This window comes from Acanthaster planci, linkage group LG10 (assembly GCF_054643075.1).
Source record: "Acanthaster planci isolate LZ-2023a linkage group LG10, COTS_SCS, whole genome shotgun sequence".
In the NCBI taxonomy this organism is placed as follows: domain Eukaryota; kingdom Metazoa; phylum Echinodermata; class Asteroidea; order Valvatida; family Acanthasteridae; genus Acanthaster; species Acanthaster planci.
Genome location: NC_141786.1, coordinates 8,515,918 through 8,534,711, shown reverse-complemented (window position 1 = coordinate 8,534,711; position 18,794 = coordinate 8,515,918). Strand labels below are relative to the sequence as shown.

General features: G+C 42.4%; 1 protein-coding gene across 1 annotated transcript; it reads left to right on the top strand.

Moving 5' to 3' along the window:
- The first annotated feature begins 11,605 nt into the window (after positions 1–11,605).
- On the top strand, positions 11,606–13,518 carry LOC110984919 (uncharacterized). The gene has a single exon (XM_022245556.2). It carries the CDS (start codon positions 11,757–11,759, stop codon positions 12,552–12,554), a length of 798 nt encoding a protein of 265 aa, XP_022101248.2. The 5' UTR covers positions 11,606–11,756; the 3' UTR covers positions 12,555–13,518.
- The last annotated feature ends 5,276 nt before the right edge of the window (positions 13,519–18,794 follow it).

Sequence of the window (18,794 nt, the reverse complement as noted above, 5' to 3'; positions counted from 1 at the left end):
AAAATACAAGATACAAGCACACAGACTGTGGAATTTTCCTCATTTATTTATTGGGGAAAAGCTTTTGTACCAGGCTACTTCAAATGCCCAGTCTCTACTGCAAAAAAGGGAAACGCTACCATAAAAATCAGTGTGGGTAAGTAGACATGCTGAAAGTGTAAAACCAAGAAGATCTTAAAAAGATGCAGCCAATAAATATGTAGAATTAACCTAACCTACTAACAGCAAAATGCATTGACAAGTTGATGAGAAATTTGAAATGTTTGACATTAATTGGGAATTGATTGGTTTTGACTTAATTTTTGACGGAAGCTGGACAAACTGTTGATACATGTAAACATTTCCTTCATTTTACAAAAGGAGGGACTCGTCAACATTTGCCTACGCAAGAAGCGTTGGTTGGTTGATTGGTCTTTCTTTGTGTTGCGAAACACTTACCTTGATAAGCAAGAGTGGCACGGTCCACTGAGAGAACAGTCTGGCAAAGTGATTTTTTAAAAATCACCACCAAGAACTAGCTACAGAATATGCCACACAAGTTGCAGCTGGGATGATCAGTAGCGACTCCAACTACATGTATTGGTATCAATGGAACCATCCAACAGATTTACACAATTGCCCTAGTCCACTGAAGAGTCCCCCGATGGCTACTGAGTAACGGGGTCCTGGCTACTGTGTAACAGGTTCCAATGGGCATTCACAAGTGGCAGACGGCGCGCACAGTAGCAACCGAGTTGTAAAGGAATGTTTGCGCCCGAGTGGCACTCACCCAGGCAAGAAATCCGCCCATTCAAAAGGCCGCCAACAAAAACGAGTGGTATCATGTTCTTGCTTGGCCTGCGGGCACTACACCCTTGGAAAACAAAAATATTGTCTGTTTGAATTGGGTTGGACGCTTATCTTCGTGCAGTTGATTAACTGATTGTTGCGACACCGTGAGGTCGCCTATGAAATCACACGCTGGGGGGAGCTATGAAGTTACAATGCAGGTCCAAATCGTGACACTTATTCGACTTATTTCAAGTGTCATTCCCCAGGCGAAAAGTTGCCGCGCATAAAGGAGGGGTCAACCGCCATATTCCTGCGTCAGGGGATTGTCTAACTAAGCCTTTTGTTAGTTACATTTGAATAAAATCTGGTTTACTGAGTTCTTTAAATTCGCATGAACACAATATTTGTTTCGCCACACTAAAGACGCTGTTGCTATGGTCGTTTTCCAATACTCGACTTGGGCTCCGTCTCAGGCTTGAATGTTTTTTACTTCCTGACTTTGAGGTTGTAAGCGCAATTGTAAGTCTGATAGTGCCACAAATCATCAAGCAAAATGCAAAAGAGCCAAACATTACAGAACTTCGATCAATTTAAGTTAAATGCTTCAGGCCTACAATCGGGGATTGGTTTTGCTACACGAAGCCTGAGACGGAGACAAAGTTGACTATTGGAAAACGGCCTATATCTCGTGATTCGGGGCAAGCTTTTGCTTTTCTAGTTACAAAAGAGACGCTTGGCACCAATACATGGTTTTCAACGGATAAGTAGGGCAGAAAGGAACCAGTCGGTTCCAGAGATGGTGGTCACTTTGCAAACGCTTGCCCCGAATCACGGGGTATAGCAATGCTGTGTTGTGTTATTCACATTTAATTAACTCCCAAAAGGCTTATACAACCTAACTCGAAGAAACACAACATATGCAACATTCGACCGTACGGGGTGTCAACACATTGACATGGTTTGAGTTGTAACAAGACCCCACCAGTTCATATGACTTACTGTGATTTCATTCTACATCAGCTACAATCTTTGGTGATATTCCATCCTGCACGACAGCAGCAAGCCCTTGGGGTGATTCTAAAACCAACTTAGTTATTAAAACATATTTTGTAGTCAGCAATTAACTGTTCTCCGGGGCGCTATTGGCCTATATGGGCAGTTTACCGGGTCTATTTCCCACCAATTCGGCCTGAAACCCAGAGATACACGCTTAACCACTTAGTTCTTATGGCGATGCCCAGCAAGAGTCTGTCAGTCGGAATTATTAAACGGTTAACAGAGGATGAGCAACTGAACTCCCATACAGTGTAACCATAGCAGACGAAAAGAGTAGTCGGCGCTCTCCTGTTCTTTGGACGTATATACAGGGACACTGGGACTATGACGACTATTCGAACATTCGGAAATGCGATCAATTATCTAATATTCGAATATTTATTTGCTCGAACCGAAACTTCAGAGGTGAAACTCAACGTTAACAGAAAAATAATAAAAAACAATAATTTTGTTGCCAATTTGATTTATTAGAGTATATTTCAAGGTCACTCGTGTTAAGTAAACCAAAATTCAGTAACTCGAAAAACTACTTTTCTTTGAAGTTTCTTCCCCTTTTCCTAATACATCTGTATTTTAATTCTGGAACTGGTACCAACTATTCAGATGTTGGATCGATGGAAGATCGAACACTCGATGATTCAGCTATTCGAACAATTCACAGCTGAAAAACGTTGATTATGGCACCGACTGAACACAATCACTCTCAGGAGTAACCATGGATTTCTTCACAACGTCAGGCTGTAATCGCGGCCAGCTCAAGTTCAGTGTTGGCAGCCTCTATTGTTCCATGGTTTGTAGTGCTGGGATGACGGCCTAACTCTATCAAACAGCAAACATGCCTTTCTGGAGAAAAGAAAATCATCAGTAACAGAAGCGAATAAATGACAAATCATTGTGATTGATGTCCAACCGGGAGCTTTTTGAAGGGGCTAAAATGGACGCTTAATCGGAATGGATCAGGGTTCATTGCAATGCGTTCTCAAAATGTTTACATTTGATTGATTGACTGATTGATTTCTGCAGGTGTGAAGAAATGCTATCTATACTGCACTTACAACACAATTTATAAAGGTAAAGGAACTCAGATAAGCAAAACAGGTGCAGTTCTCGTGATGTGAACAGAAGACGTTGCCACTTGAGTGCCGGCGATGAGATTGCGCTGCAGTCGTGAATTCGGGAATATTAAATCAAAGAATAAAACTTTTTGCAGCGGTGCCACGTTTGAACAAACACCAAGGATGTAGGCTCTCCCGATTTCTGTCTAGAGTTCTGAGTGCGTTATAGCTTCCCGCCGAACACCCTATAATATACGGTGAAGGCACGAGTTTAAACTTAAATAAACGGTTGTAACAACAGCAGCCAAAGTTCGCACAATAGTTGTTGCTCACCGAGATTTAATTCTCGAAGAATGGAGCAGAAAGTCAGCCACCCGCGGCCAGTCAGTGCCCCTATGATCCCCCTACTCAGGACCTCCATTCACCGTTAATTAGAAATACACTCCACAAACATGTCAACGTCACCTGATGGGATCCCATCGTCAAAGCTTACCCGCATCGGCGGATAATCGCGAGACGATGCCGTCCCGGGAATTGGCAACGCGGGAACACAAAGGCGAGACCACGCGTGACGAGTTAATTGTAAATTGGAGCCGGCAACAGTAATGCGCAAGTGTTGCTCAACACAACGGAGCGGTCTTGTGTTGTTGGGATAAAAGTGAACCGTTATTCAAGGCGAGGACATGATTAATGGCAGCGTGAACGCATCTGCCACCCGAAGAACGAACCCAATGTACACAGTGGAGTAATGCACACCAATTACCTCTGCCATAGTTCGACGTGGCATCTTCAGCATCTCATCTCAGCGTTCTGTGTATTTTTAGTGTGGTGGTGGCCCACTCTATAGGGGATTACCTCAAATCACAAGAGCTCACAGAGACGTTCTTTCTTGGCACCCGTTCTTTCTTGGTACCGATTTGGACTGGCAAACGGAGAGTAACGTGGCTCCTAATAGGCCTAATACACTACTGTCTCCTGATACAAGAATAAGACAGCCGGGCAGTGACATACCTTTCAAAATGTCGTTTAAACGTGGTGATGCCCATGTTTTCACAGTCTGTGAGGGTCGTGTCGTTGTTGTTACATGCAGACCAATTTGAGTATTTCCAACCACTGTCAGTCGACAATATAGGTTTTGTCATGAAGCTAAAGAAAACTTAGATAATTATTATATCAGGGCATGGGGTTTTGGACATAATTGTTGTTGGTATGATTCTGTTTTCATGCTTGGCCTTTTGCTCAAACCTGGCAGATAATGATTTGAAAGATCTGACTTCCAAATGCTTCTAAGTATGCACCATGTCCACGGGAGCCAGCTTTTATGATCTTCTGACTTGGTACCTACCTAGAACACTCAGAGGTCCCATGGAGGATTCGTTGACGGATGTCGTATTTCCCCCTCCTCCCAACAGGATCAAATTTGACCCGCTGAAAGAGACTATAGTCCTACTGCTTTTCAGCACACACTTAGATGTAGCCAATTCCTTCTGGACGCCGATATTTCCAAGTAGACTTGAAATTCTTAATACAAAAACTGATAGGAACAAGAAACTGGCCTATCTAGTGTCCATGCTGGAAGATTGCAATTTATCATTCAACATATCTTTCAGCCCGAGGTGCGTAGTGTTTATCTGCACACTAAGTGTATTATCTGACAAAATTGAAGTACCAGAACGATTTTTGTACACTACAAACACGACGCAGGGGATTTGTAATGCATGATGAAATGACAAAAGCCACACAGATTCCCTCGCTTGACGAGATTACCGTGCGTGCTCCTTCTCTAGACAACCAAATTTCCCTCAGGCATGGGACCACGACATAAAAGGCACTAAAGGGTGGTTCAAGAAAAGTAAACCCAAGTTTAAAGTAATTGTCCACTCGCGTCCTGCAATTCCAAAAACTTGTATTTATCTAGCGTTGATGAGTAGGATGTTTGGCAATGATCCTGAAAAAGAAAACGGTTGATCTAGCTTAATTGGATCTCAAGATATCACTCATCACGTAGGGCATGTATAAAACTGACTCGTCCAATGGACTTTCCTACCTTAGGTTTCGGTCTTCAACCAGCTATTCTTGGTTTGCAGTACATGATGAGTGCGGCGTCTTGCATGTGTTGCACTGCATGTTGCTTCAAGCGCGTTCTTCCGATGGTAGTGAAGCCACTTTCAATTTGCCGTCTTAGTTCGTTTATTGTCCTTGGAGGGCTTTCGCGGATTTAACAGCTTCCCAAAAGTCAAAAATCGAATGGAGTGAGGTTTGGTGACCCCAGTAGCCAATTTATTGATTACCAAGTCCAACCACCCGGTCGGGAAAAAGTTCTTGAAACAGGTTGGCCAACTACTACTCTTCAAAGGAGCTCCATCTTCGTCCCGTGGACACCAGACAAATGTGTCACACAAAGCAGGAGATAGATTAAACTTGAAAAGGCCAAAGGAAATGACTCTCAAAAGTAGTTTTACCTTACATGTTTTCATTGCATTCAGTCATGCTTAAGAGCAGTTTTGTACATGTCATTATCTTGATATAAAATTAGGCTAGACCTTCCATTTTATTCCAGGATTATTGCTAAACTCCCTCATCAACACTAGGTAAACACAAATTCTGGAGAATCACAGGGAGTGGGCGAGCATCACCTTAAATGTGGATTTTTGGGTGTTTATTTTGTTGTTGTTGTTGTCATTTATGTTGATGTTGTTTTTGTTTTGTTTTGCTCTGTTTTTTTCAACCACACTGTATAGTTTTTACTTCGAGTAGTTCCGGAGGCACTTCGATTACTGCACCTTATTCCAAAATAGAGCGAATCATGGGTGCAAATCCCGAGATATGGGGTATATATCCCCTATTTTTTTTATCAAGGGGGGTATTGAATAATTCTCGCCCCCACGTTTTCGTGCTGTGAAAAAAAAGTTAAGGCAGAATTTTTTCGGACTTCTCAAAAACGTACATGTATTCAATAGCACTCAAAAAGGAAGAGCATTAACAACAACAGCAATATGCCGTTCTGATGAGATTCATCAGGAATATAAAGCCGGTACATATTACAGAACAGATGTACATCTGTATCATGTACATCGCCCTCTATAGAGTGTTGAATGGTGCCTGTTTTCCAAATTTCTATGGCCGGGCAAGTTATACCCAACACTTCCCATCCCCTGTTGCCCAATGCACGGCACAGATTTGCCCCACTGGGACGAATACACTTGGGAAAATAGGACGAACTGAATGTTATAATACTATGATTATAATCTCATCTTTTGTTCTCTCAGAGCCGCAATGTCAAAATAAGGGGGACCTTTTCTCCACTAGGAGAAAATAATCAACACATCAGTTAATTCCCAGAGTTCCCGGTCATGCCTGAAGCTGTACGGCTGTTTTATGGTAGACAATACATCGCTCGGGTCCCTTCTCTCACTACTCAACCCTTCTTACTCGGCAGCGGTTGGGGTCTAGCCCATGGGAGTCAACAGGCTTGTGGTGTATGTCTAGGGTGAGGATTACATGGAATCTTTGCCAAGTTGGCCCATTGGAAAAAAAGTTATGACCATATTTAGTGATACAGTGAAACATTCATCACCGCTCCGTCGACACCAGGGTTTTAACGAAACGTCCGTGAGTAGCGCCGATTTTCTGTCTCTAGCAGAAGCATTACCTCATCTGTTGAAAAGAGCCAAGCTAGTCGGGAGTGTTCATTTTGTTGGTAGCGATGCGACAGTAACGCGTACATTTCGTAGCCGTTCGTGAACCGCCGAAGTTCAGTTCCGACCAAATGAGCCTCCGTTGCTAAGAAAATCGCGCCCTCTCTTGGTCCAGCCAGAGGCTCATGGAGCTGACCGCGTTGGCAGGAGCAGCATTATTAACGCTGACCCTCTAGAACATGTTGACGATGACAAACGGAAGTTGGTGCAGAATACGTAATCGAAAGTGTCTATTTCTACAACTCCGCCTCACGTTTTTTTTACAGTCATACAGGGAGCTAGCGAGGAAAATCCTCCTTTTTGATAACGCGTATTTCGCTGCAGCAAAATACTTCACAAGGATACGCATTTTGCTCACATGAAAATACTTCACCGACTTGAAGCATCCTATACTAGTCTGATTCCTCAGATGCAAATACTCCTTTCCCATGATTCCAACTCAACTTCTCATCAAATTTTTTTCTGTTCTTATACCATGAAACTCTATTACCTGAACTGGGTCACTGAATACCGTTGACCAAGTTTGATAATGTAAAACTTTACCTCCCTGTTCCTAATTACTGATTAATTTTGTTGACCAATGAAAATAAGACAACGACAAAGTAAACCAATGACTTAGCTTTAACTTCTAATAAAAGCTTCACCCCATTTCAAAGAAAGATCAATGATTGAAAAGGTCCACGTGCAAATGCATTACCACCAGCTCTCACGTTCTCAGGAACTCGACCAAGGCCAGCTGGCTCAGATGACCATCTGACACTTTTTCGCTGACAATCCAATCTTGTGTTCAATATCGCTTTCCTGTTCTCCCCCCCCCATCAATGTCATATAGCTGGGCCCTGTTTAATATTAGAATAATACAGTTAACCCTAACAGTCCCGTAGCCTCCAACTTCGGTCTGATTCTACATACGCCCTTGGGGTTAGGGTCAATGAACAGATGTTTCTATTGCTTCATTCCTATCAAATATTGCCGTCATTTTCTCATAATTATTTGTCTTTTCTTTATGAACTCCGTTACTGTATTTTTTCATCAAACAGACTATATAATCAATTACAATTTTTTCAGATAATTTCAGCCTCACTGTATTTCTTTTCGAAACGAAAAATGCGACACTAATATTAAAATGTTCAATAATCATATCGTTTTACTGTGTCTTTTATGTTCAACCTAAACGTTTGGCCTACGAGAAAATAATGTGCCGTCGAGAACAATGGAAAGAGGGATAGGCTAAAGCATAGATTTGAATATTCATGAGCGCTGCGACTTGTGAAATATCTGACCAAACTCGTGCACAAGTCGTGGGCTATCCCATAATGTACATGTAGACTACCAATGGTGTTGAAATACTGGACATGTGAAATCCATTTCGTCTCACCTAAACACAACCCGGAGGAACGGACAGGCAGTGATGTACGTCACAAATCAGGACACAGATCTGAAGGCCACGGAAGTTACATATATACGGAATAATTTGGTCGACGTAACTCTGATTAACCAACGCAGGTCGACCATCCCAGTTGTTTCTCTATAATTGTAAACGCTACAATCCATCACGTGGCGTATCCAGCGAGGAGTCCAGCGGTAACATCCCCCCAACGCCACCTTACCGGTTTTTATTTATTTATTTATTTTTGTTTACTTCATTTTATTTAATTCATTTGGAAATTGAAAGGCCATGTTTGTAGAAATTAGAAACTGCACCACTTCCTGACTTTGGGGATAATGGCATTCTTCATCGATGGAATATTTAGAATACATTTCCATCCCCGTCGAAGATCTGGATGTGCCCTTGCAATCCATCGTCGAGAGAGGGGGCTATTTACATTTCGCTACAGACCCCTTTTCTGTTCAAAAGTAACATTGACCATCATTCTGTAAGCAGAAATCTCACCTGTAGTTGACGAACATGAAATTAAAATAATAAATATAAATAAAGTAGTATGGATCCATTACTTGTGTAATGTTTGAATAAGCCAATTCGTATTACGAACTGCGCATGCAAGACTGGACTTTTGCAAAGGTCATTTGAACGTAAAACGAATTGATTTTTGTATAGCTTGTGTGTCGCAAACGGGTTGCTGTTGATAATACGGTCCTTTAATTAAGAATTTGCTGAAATAAGGAAGATGCTGAGGAAGAAATAGGGAAGTAACATCCGCACATGGAACTCACTCTAAGACATCTTCATGGAAATCAGTATCTTTAAGATATAATGAAACTGAAAAGGAAGAAAACGGAAATTTTCAATACGTGCGAGTTTAAACTATCTTTCATACAAATTGAAGTTGATTAAGTGTCGATTAATTAATCCAAGTACAGCATATGTGGAATCCTATCTTTCGATTGGGCCAAGGTCAACAGACGAATTTCATCAATTAAAAGATCTTGCTCACATCTATCTATGGTAAAAATTTTACCAAACTTAAAAATAATTGATCAAAATCAAAGCTCTAGAAGAATCGTGCACTTTGCATTCGCTACACAAACGAATGTCACAGAAAGGCACCTGCTCAGGACGCACGGTGAAGCGATTTATTTCACTGTGATGTATAAATGAGCCTTGCCTTACCTTCGGTACAGCATACATGTGGTAATTACGAACTGGCTTATAGCTCTTCGAGATTCTGTTAATTTAACACCCTTTGAATTAATTATTCTTTTAATTTTGTACTTATGGCCAGTCATAGTTGAGTCGAATGTAGAGTCATTTGTCTTCAGAGCTCAATTATAACAAGCTTAAAAAGGGCTTTTTTTCTGTTCATGCCAAGATGTGAATTCTGAATGTAGATTGCGTCATTCGGAGAAAACAGAGAATATCGCGGGACCTTCGCCCTGTGCTCGGAGTGGATAAACCCTTGTGCACGCCAAGGAGTGCATGTAGCCATTGTTTTTAGGCCCTAGCCATTGTTTCTTATGAAAAAAAAACCGCATAAAAAGAACAACAACAGAATCAAGGCCTGCTACCTACAGCATGTACTTTGCTCGCAGGGGGGCGGAAATGAAAGAATATAGTGATCGCGCCCTCTATAAACACATTGAAGCAAAGGGCGACAGCACACGACGCGTTGTGTCGTGCGTCGTGTCGTGCTTCAGGCGACATAATAGGCGGCGCGGCGCACGACACGACATACAACGTGATGCACGATGGTGCGACGCGACGGGCAACGGAAGGAGCGACATTTACATTTAGGCAGAAGCAAATGCTACAAGGAGAGGACGTAAGCCAGCACGACACGACGGGCGATGGCACGACGCGAGGTAGTGACAAGAAAGCGACGGCACAACGCAAGGAGCCGTCACGCCGTCGCGTCGTGTGGTTGTGTCACCTTGGAAGAGGATAGAAAGAGACAGAAATGTGTGTCATAAATAGTACACCATAACCTCAAGATTCTGGCGTATATGAAATCGCCAATAGAACTACACAGATTCGAAAATGCACGCGCCTCCACCGACACGGTATGCTTCCCGAAATATTTTTGCTTATCATGTTGTGTCACGTGAACTTCTATAGATGTGTTAAATGAGGACTACTTGTAGTCAACATTCATTTGTTTATCTTTTTATCACACACACAAAAAAGTTGTGCTTTCATATCAGCCCAGTGGCCGGCCGCGGGGTTTAATAGACAAGGAGACTGGTTGGAGAGCCAAACGTTGTTTCTGACTTCGTACGAATATTCCCAACTGTAAAATGTCCATACTTGTATTTTTACCAGCATTGCCACTACAATATTGATTCAGCTCGAGAGAAAACTGGAAATTAAGAAAAATGGCAACATGCTGAATTCCATTTTGTTTCCATAAGGCAAATTACCAACACACTTGTACAAAAAATTAAATAAGAAAGTAAAAACTCCGTTGTCTATTTCATAATCTGAAAAGCAAAGCATCTACAAGTGACATCTCCGTTGTCACAAACACCTGCTATGAAGGCGTCTGATTTTGAAAAATTGAATTTTGGTAATCTTGTAAAGTTTTATTGTACAGTAACGTCACTCTGTTAATCGACGATTTTCAATCCAGGAGGGCGAAAAAAATGTCAAACTTTGCTTTTTTGCAGTGTTCAAAACTAAACCAAACTTTTTCAAAATAGAAAATAAGAAATAAAAATTTACAATAACCTATATTTATGTAACTTCATAGTTTCGGAACAGTTGAAAAATGTTATTTTCGATTGTTATTCAGCCCTGTTGATGATTGGAGTAATGATCATGCCCACTTTTCGTTCCAGACGCTTCAAATTGGGCACTGCAAACCATTGAAAAATTTTAAATACCGATTTTGAATGCACCAAACAAAAGAAAAAGATACAGAGAGACAAAGGAAGAGTAAGATGAAAGAAATCACCTTGGTCCAGCTTGCAAGGATACTGAATGATTGCACCGTGTAGTTGGGGCTTTTTACTTCGTCTGCAATATTCTTTTTCTTTTAATATATATTTTTTTTAAAGATCAGCTAAAGTTTTGATTCAGAGTTTTTCGTTGTATGAATACCGTTTGGGGATATAAATTGAAGTACGGAAAATATATAAGCACGAAAAAAAATGCAAAGCTGGTTTCTGCCAGAGATGTTTGTAACAAGCAACGTGAAACGATATTCATTGTTTAAGTTCTATACTTTGTACGTCCAAAGCATTCAGGCTCATGTAGTTTTCATTATTCTATTCTGTGTTTCCAAAATACACACTAATAAAATGTCAGGCAAAGAAAAAAAATATGAATTTGCAATGAATGAACATCCGAGGAAGAAGGTTTCAGTCGCTTTTCTCCTTTTGTCGTCAACCAAAACTAAATTTGGGTTCTGAGGGTCTGCACATATTTATTATGTATCTGTTCCTGGACATAGGGTGACAGAAATTTTTGCTGAAAGTGTGAATATGTCCCTTAAATTTGCAAGGAAAGGACAGATTTTACAGACATTCTCCTTGTGAAGGGCTGGTGATGAATTATTCATGTCGATTTCCCGGGCGTCCGGAGACAGGCTATAAATGTGGCGTGCTATGACGTCAGCTTTTAAATTCTCCCTGTGTCGTCTGCCACAAACGCGTCTTCCGCATTCGCCTTGTGCTGTGTGCTGCATGCTGTACACTGATTTAGCATTCATTCCATTGTGCTGGTAACACCTGGGTCTTGCAAGAAATTTTTCTGAAACGTAAAACCGGGGAAAAACAAGCAATGGCGGACTCTACCGTGACCGAAAACGCGTTGAATGGAAAGGACGGCGGCATTGCTACAGTCCCAAAGAGAGCCAAAGCGACCACCTCTCGACCCACGACCCTCAACAAAGTTGTGGAGGCTATACGGAGCTGCGATGACAACCCCCGCAAGGGAACCAGTGTCAAGGCCATCAAGACTTGGATCGACGCCAACTACAAAGACACCAAGTCCACCCAGAGAGGCCTGCTGAAGAAAGCCCTCGAGAACGGCATGGGCCGTCAGGTCATCGAGAGACCGAAGAAGGAGGACGAGGGCAAGCCGCTACTCACGGGCTACTACAGACTGGCCAAGCCCAAGCCAGCTCCCAAAGGTGCCAGGAAGGCCACTGCCAAAACAAAGCCGCTGAAGAAAGCTGGGACCCAAAGTACCGACGGGGAGCGTCGCAGCCGCTCGACGTCGCCTAAGGGAAAGAAGGCCAGGCCTGTTCCCCGCGCCCGTGCTCGCTCCGTCAGCGCCACGCCGCGAGTCAGCAAGTCCAAGAAGGTCCGCAGCCGGTTGAGCAAGTCGCACTCGCCGCTTCGCACGCCCAAGCTCATCAAGCCCAAGTCGAAGGCAACGGCTGGCGGCAAGAAAAAGACGACCTCCCCCGCCTTGATCAAGCCGGCAGCCAAGACCAAGAAATCACCGGTAGGCAAGAAACAAGTCAAGAAATCCCCGGCTGCTGAGGCGGCTGCCAAGAACACGACGAAGACCGCAAAGCCAGCTAAGGCAACTGGAAAGGCCACAGTGAAAGACGGTGGTAAAAAGAAGAAATGAACACTACTTAATCATTGAACATTTTAAGTACTTTTATCCATTAAATTGCCGAGTATTCTTTTTTAATGCATATTTATTTTTCCTCTGCAGAATGTAATGTTTTCTTTAGTTTAGCTTTGGGTGTGATATGTGTGGGGAAATGCATGTAAAATATTCTAATTATCGAGAGGCAAACTTACACTGAAAGCAAGCAAGGAATTATCTTGCACATATTTTTACTTACAAAAATTGTACATTTGTGAACGCTTTATCCAGTTCCTTGAGTCAAGATGCTTAAACGCGAAGTACTAACGACGCTAAAAATTCCTCATTTTCTTTAACTTTCGATTCTGAATGTATTTGATTGTAAACATTAAGTGTGTTGTACATCTCTAAGTTTTACTGGAATTGGATGTTGGAGTTAAATTTAAATTACACGTAAAGGCGAAACAAAAATAGTGTTTGAGGATTCTTATTACGGGTTCATGTTTGGGTTGTTTTACCTCACAGCTCTAAAATAAATGGGGTGGAGTGATTCACGCCTAACCTTTCCCTAATCGTCACCCTTCCAATCATGCAGGCATGCCAGAAGCTGGGTCATGCCTTTAGCCGACACTTCACGATAGGCCTTAATTTTTTTCTCCTCAACACGGGAAAGTGAAGGGGGGGGGGACTGTGGCTCAATAGTCCATTTCTGGTAAAACGTGTGTGTGTGTGTGGGGGGGAGTTACGTCTATGATTACATTCTTGAGCTGCTATACCAAACTCCATGACTTTGATATCATTCTGAAGAGTCGCATGCCCGTACATCACCTGACATCCTGTGTACAAACACTATGAGATTCATCTGGAAGAAACTAGCCTTTATAAATAAAAGTTTCGACATGTCCCCTACACGTATGTTCGGTCCCCATAGACTGTGCGTGCATTTAGTTTGTGTATTCCGCATGCGCAATAGCAACATGGTCGTTGGCCTGAAAACTGGTATTCTAGCAGACGACGCATATCGGTGAGGGATTTGTCCTGCCATTTGCCTTGAAGACCTAAATTGCCAAGAACCAATCAAATGGTGATATATAATAGCTTCTGATAAGAAAGATCTCCGGAAATTATCAAAGAAGTGGAAATGTCAATTTTACGAAAAAGGATAATTATGAAAAATTTTGGGTTTTTTTCAGCTAACTTTGGGACTAGTTTTCATCATTTTCCGTGGGTTAAATCGAATGCCATATGAAAGACTAGTAACCCTTTTGAAACTTCACTTCGTTTTTCATTGGAACCCATTTTCATCATTTTCCGTGTTTTCTCACTTTTCTCTCTCTAGGATAACTCCTTCGAGCTGGATTTTTGATGATGATTTCCTTGACTGTTCATCTTCATTTTGCAACGGATAATCCTGACCCCAAAATGCCCCTGAAACTGTTTTTTTTTTCAGAGAGGGGAAAACGTGTGCGAGTTCACACAATGCTATCATACCCCACATTAAGTGGACTTCTTTTGTGCAGAGGTCCACACTATGCCACGCCTGCACACACCCTCGGATACGGTGTGCGTTTTGGTATGAGTTGACTTTTACTGTATTGCACTAATACGTACAACGACGTCAAGTTGCCCGACAATAAGGCCCAAACAAAAACTTTCCGTTCTCTTCCTTACAGTTTCCTTCTTGCATGATACTTGGGGGCGTTCATGGTATTCCTCACTAGTTACAAGTAGAGAAATGTCAGGGAAAACTCAGCAAAACTGAAAAAATCCCCTCTAAAATGTTGGCTTCACTTCCAACTTCTGACTCTGTTACTTTGGAGTATGTAAGAAAGACGGACAAAAATTTGGCAGAAAATGGATTTTTATCGTGTGCAAGTTAGCAAAGGGGATTTTGAGTGTTTAAATTGTAATCGGTATGGAAATGAGCTTGGTGTTGATAGATTACTTTTGGGGTCCACCTGAGTCAAGAGCCATTTTACTAGCTTCTGGCTGTGGTGGGATTCAGCACGCATGCGCACAAACTAAGTGAGGGGCATGAACATACGTACCTGCTAAACTGAAAAAATTGAGCGCTGTCCATTACATGAACTTTCCCACCTTCTGTCGAGTTGTTTCTGTGACCTTACCTTCGTCCCTACATAGAAAGCTCCACGTTCCCCGCAAAACCATTTTGTAGCGATCCTGAGCACAGTTCCGAGACTAGTCGACGCTAACGTATGGAAGAAAACTAATAGCAAAAACGGTTTAATTGGATTTTCTGTAGAAAAAAAATGAAGAAAGCCAGAAAACATGAGAGAAAACGATCAAAATCACAGCCCTGTACATTTTCAATGCCCCTTGCGGCCAAGGCCATTTGTGCGCAAGGGCGCATTATTTGGAAGGTAGGCTATTAGTGAAAAGGACTATTACGTTCTGAGCGTCCAAGGTCTTGGATGACCCCCCCCCCTTCTGGAAGGGGTGGAGTCCACTCTAAGAAATGCATCAAATATTTCATTGATGCCTGGCAAATTAAAGTTCTACATTGGAATGGCAGGTTGTACAACATTAGTTATAAGTAAAGGGGTATTCCAACGTTAGTCTCCGCTCTTTTTTATTGCTTTTCTCTTTTTGGTATAAAAATGCTGTTATGCCATTATTGGTCGGATTACCTTTTGAGCGGATGAACTTCAGCGAATCGTCTACAGTTCCGTTGGTTTCCACCGTGTGTATCCGGAATATCTCGGAGACAATAGAGTGGTAAGGGTTCCTCACGAGCAAAATGGTGCGCTCGAACGACTGTATGTGTGACAGGGTGTAAAAGTGGCTCTTGACGCATACCGTCTGGTTGCGACGATAGTCCATTCTTACCACAGGAAAGCCTGCAAAATGATCAATCGCCCACAGATGTGCATGGTATAATGGCTACCAATATCATCGAATTCAAAGCTTAATGACCATTTGAAACGGACGTGAACTTAACTCTGAAGCCATTATTGCACTTTCCTACTCCTCTTAAGAAGTTAGTATTAAAACTGCTCTATAAAAACGCTGAGCAATTTTTCCCCAACGTTGGGTACCACGTGAATCGCTTAACTGTTGGGAGAAATGTCAAAATGCAGGGTAAAAAGTGGTTACACAGTTAACATTCTCCTACAACCGTTGGGTAAAATGAGACAAGTTTCCCATATTTTAGGAAAGAATCAACGCGGTCGGGCAATCTGCTTGTCCAACACTTAGGCGATTCACCTGGTACCCAACGTCGGGCGAAAATTGGCCAGCGTTTTACAGCGATGTTTGATATCCCTTTTTGGTTAGTGTTTGGAATTGTCCACACTTTCTGTGACAATTTGAAGGCGCTGTTGTTCTGTGTAGAGATTTTTACTGCTTATATTTACATTTTCTCATACAAACAAGTTCTGATGAAACTTTGTTCACGTTCATAATATCATGTATGAAAACAACTGCAGAGAAAAATCAAAGACAGCACAGTATCCACAATTCTTGCTGCTGAATTATACAATGTAAACAGAATTCCAAATGTCAGAAGAGCGTCAAGAAATGGTTTGACTTACGAAGCTACGTTCGTAAACAATCCAAAAGTTAAAAGTTATGTAAAACATAAATACGTCAAGAATGGCTTACCTTTATCAAAAAACAAAAAAACGAGAACAGTTATTCACGTGGGTGGACTGTTCCAGTCAGGAACCCCGTCGCCGTCTCAGTGAGGTGCCGCGTCCAGGAGAGTCCAGAGCGAGGGTAGCTGGCCAGTGCAACCTGCGGCAGGCTGCTGACAGGATTAAGCTTCACGTCTGGACACCTTGCGTCTGTAGATCGTGACATGATATAAGATTCAGCACCCACACCTTTTGAAACCTCAAATGAAGATTGACATTTACGGAAGCGCTTTAAGTGTCCCCTTTGCAAGACATTTTTACACCTTTGGGATCCTCCTTTCCAAAAAAAATGCCATCCTGAATTAGAGATGTTTTCTGCCACTATGAGTGAGGGGGCTGAGTGCTGAATCTTATATTGAATGGCGTTGCCAATGAGGAATCCTTTCCTTAGTGATGTTTTGAATGAGCAAATTTTGGGAGCAGAAGTATATCCGAGAAAATGAATAAAAACTTGGCCAAGTTGAAATAATTAAAAATGTACACCTTTCCATACTCCTGACCCAAAAAACGATGTCAGGCAATATTCATATGGAATAAGTTCATAAAGACAATCGAATAGTGTCAACAAAAAGTGAGCACAATTCTCACAAGGACCCATGAAAATATGCATTGAACACGACAGGTGCAAAGGTATCAGCACCTGGTATGGATGTTCTGTACAGAGACATGTACTCCCGTCCTCCACAGCCTTGCTGGGACCGCCCTGGACAGGAGATGTTGCAGTTGGCGCTCTCCGTGTAGTTAAGCAGGAACACTCCATGCCCCGGCTGGGGGCGGCATACTTAATATCCCACATGAGACGAGACGGACGATTATTTAAGTCACTTTTGCAGCTGGGTTGAAAACAAACAAACAAACACGAATGTCAGTCTGTGACGTCACACAAATAGTTTCATAGCGAAATTGCAAAAGTTGGACACATTTCAACGAGTGAATGTCGCAGCGAATGTTCATTGACATCGAATTTGTTTCACTTTTGCGTTGGCCGGAAGTAAGTATGAATCAACTTTTAGGCTGTGTTCCCACCCTGTCTTGAATTTGTTTAAGTAACCACTTGTTTTCTTTGAAGGATGAGGCTACATTTTGGGGCCCTGTACACGCTTTCAGAAGGAAGGGTGAGTGAACAGTTACTGGCCTTTACAAAATCTTCTCTCTCGCTCTCTGTCTCTTTAAATTGCTCCTTTTTAGGGGACATGGCCCCGTTGCCCCCCCCATCCGCCCTTTGAAGGAACTTGCCTGAGCTTGATTGAATGAGTATGTGGAATACGTGGTCTATTATGACGGCTTTAACGTATTAGAAATTAAACTGGTAGGGCCAACAGAAATGACGCTAGTTTGAAGGCTAGGGCATTACTCGAGGGACCGTGACTTCTAAAATAGAATAGCACTGACTGAGGATTTGCAGCTGTACGAGTGGACCAAAACCAGGAAGAAAGAAATCCAAAGCCTTAAACACCTCAAATTAAGAGATATATATGCAAATTAACCACAACCAAATTCATAGCAGTACCGTGACATTGAGGGTTTATCATGCTTTCCCTTGTCTTGTAATAAATCTAGTGTAAATTGATAACACAATCATTGATATCTCCTGATAAGCCCAACTATATTTAGTTCATTTCTGGGCGTAATGGGAGACTTTGAGATGCTGGTTGCAGCAAACAGACCGGTCTCTTGTACAGTATTGCGCGCGCTCAGAACTAAGCAAGAACGCTCAAAACAACGTGCGCATGCTCAGAAATGGTAAAACGGGACCGGTATGTCTGCCGCCAGCAAGCGTCTCAAAGTCTCCCATTGGGACGAAATAACATGGAGCACGGGGTACACAGTTTGTTTCACGGGCCTCAAAAGCTAATGGACTCTTGGCTCTATTGGGCTATGTATATTTTCAAATTTCAAATGGTGGGGGGACCCAGGGGTATGAACTTCCGCTGGAAAGCAAGTGCCTCATGCCCCAGTATTGACACCATTTATTTTTTCATGGGGACGCTTGACTCACCTCAGCAATGAATTTTCTCAGACAGAGTTCGACGGTCATCTTGGGCGATTTCTCGACCAGACCACCGGTCACGACCTCCAACAAGGATACCTCGTCCTTCAGCCTTAGCAAGCAGGCGCGGTAAACTCCTGGTATGTCGACCGTCACCCCAGGCGGTCCCATCACCCACGTCTGATTTGAGACTCAAATGGGATTGCAAGCCCTCGTCAGAGAGCCTACACAAGCTGAGGCAAAGTTCTGGGCACCCGACTGCACACTTGTCGGCGGTATTATCATACAACCTGAACAACGCAACCTGCGTGGCGCCTAATGCATAACGTGGTGTACAGCCTGTGCTTTAATAAAATAGAATAGCTGAATAGCGTCCCAGGTATTTATATTGTATGATAATACCGCCCGCAAATGTCACCTACGCCGATGAAAGTACTTCCTGACTTATACATCTAATTGAGAGTAAAGAAAGTTGACTTTCCCGTGACTCTGAGCCAACCTGTGCTGTTTCATAATGCAACAAATATGTGATATATATCATTCAAAAACTGCAAGCAAGCGAAAGATTTAGATGTACAGGAAATGAAATAAAAATGCCAGTTCAATCTTCCGCCCAAATTTCAGATTTACACT

Excerpts from the sequence above, each read along its gene's own strand:
- LOC110984919 (XM_022245556.2), top strand. The coding sequence starts at position 11,757 with ATGGCGGACTCTACCGTGACCGAAAACGCGTTGAATGGAAAGGACGGC.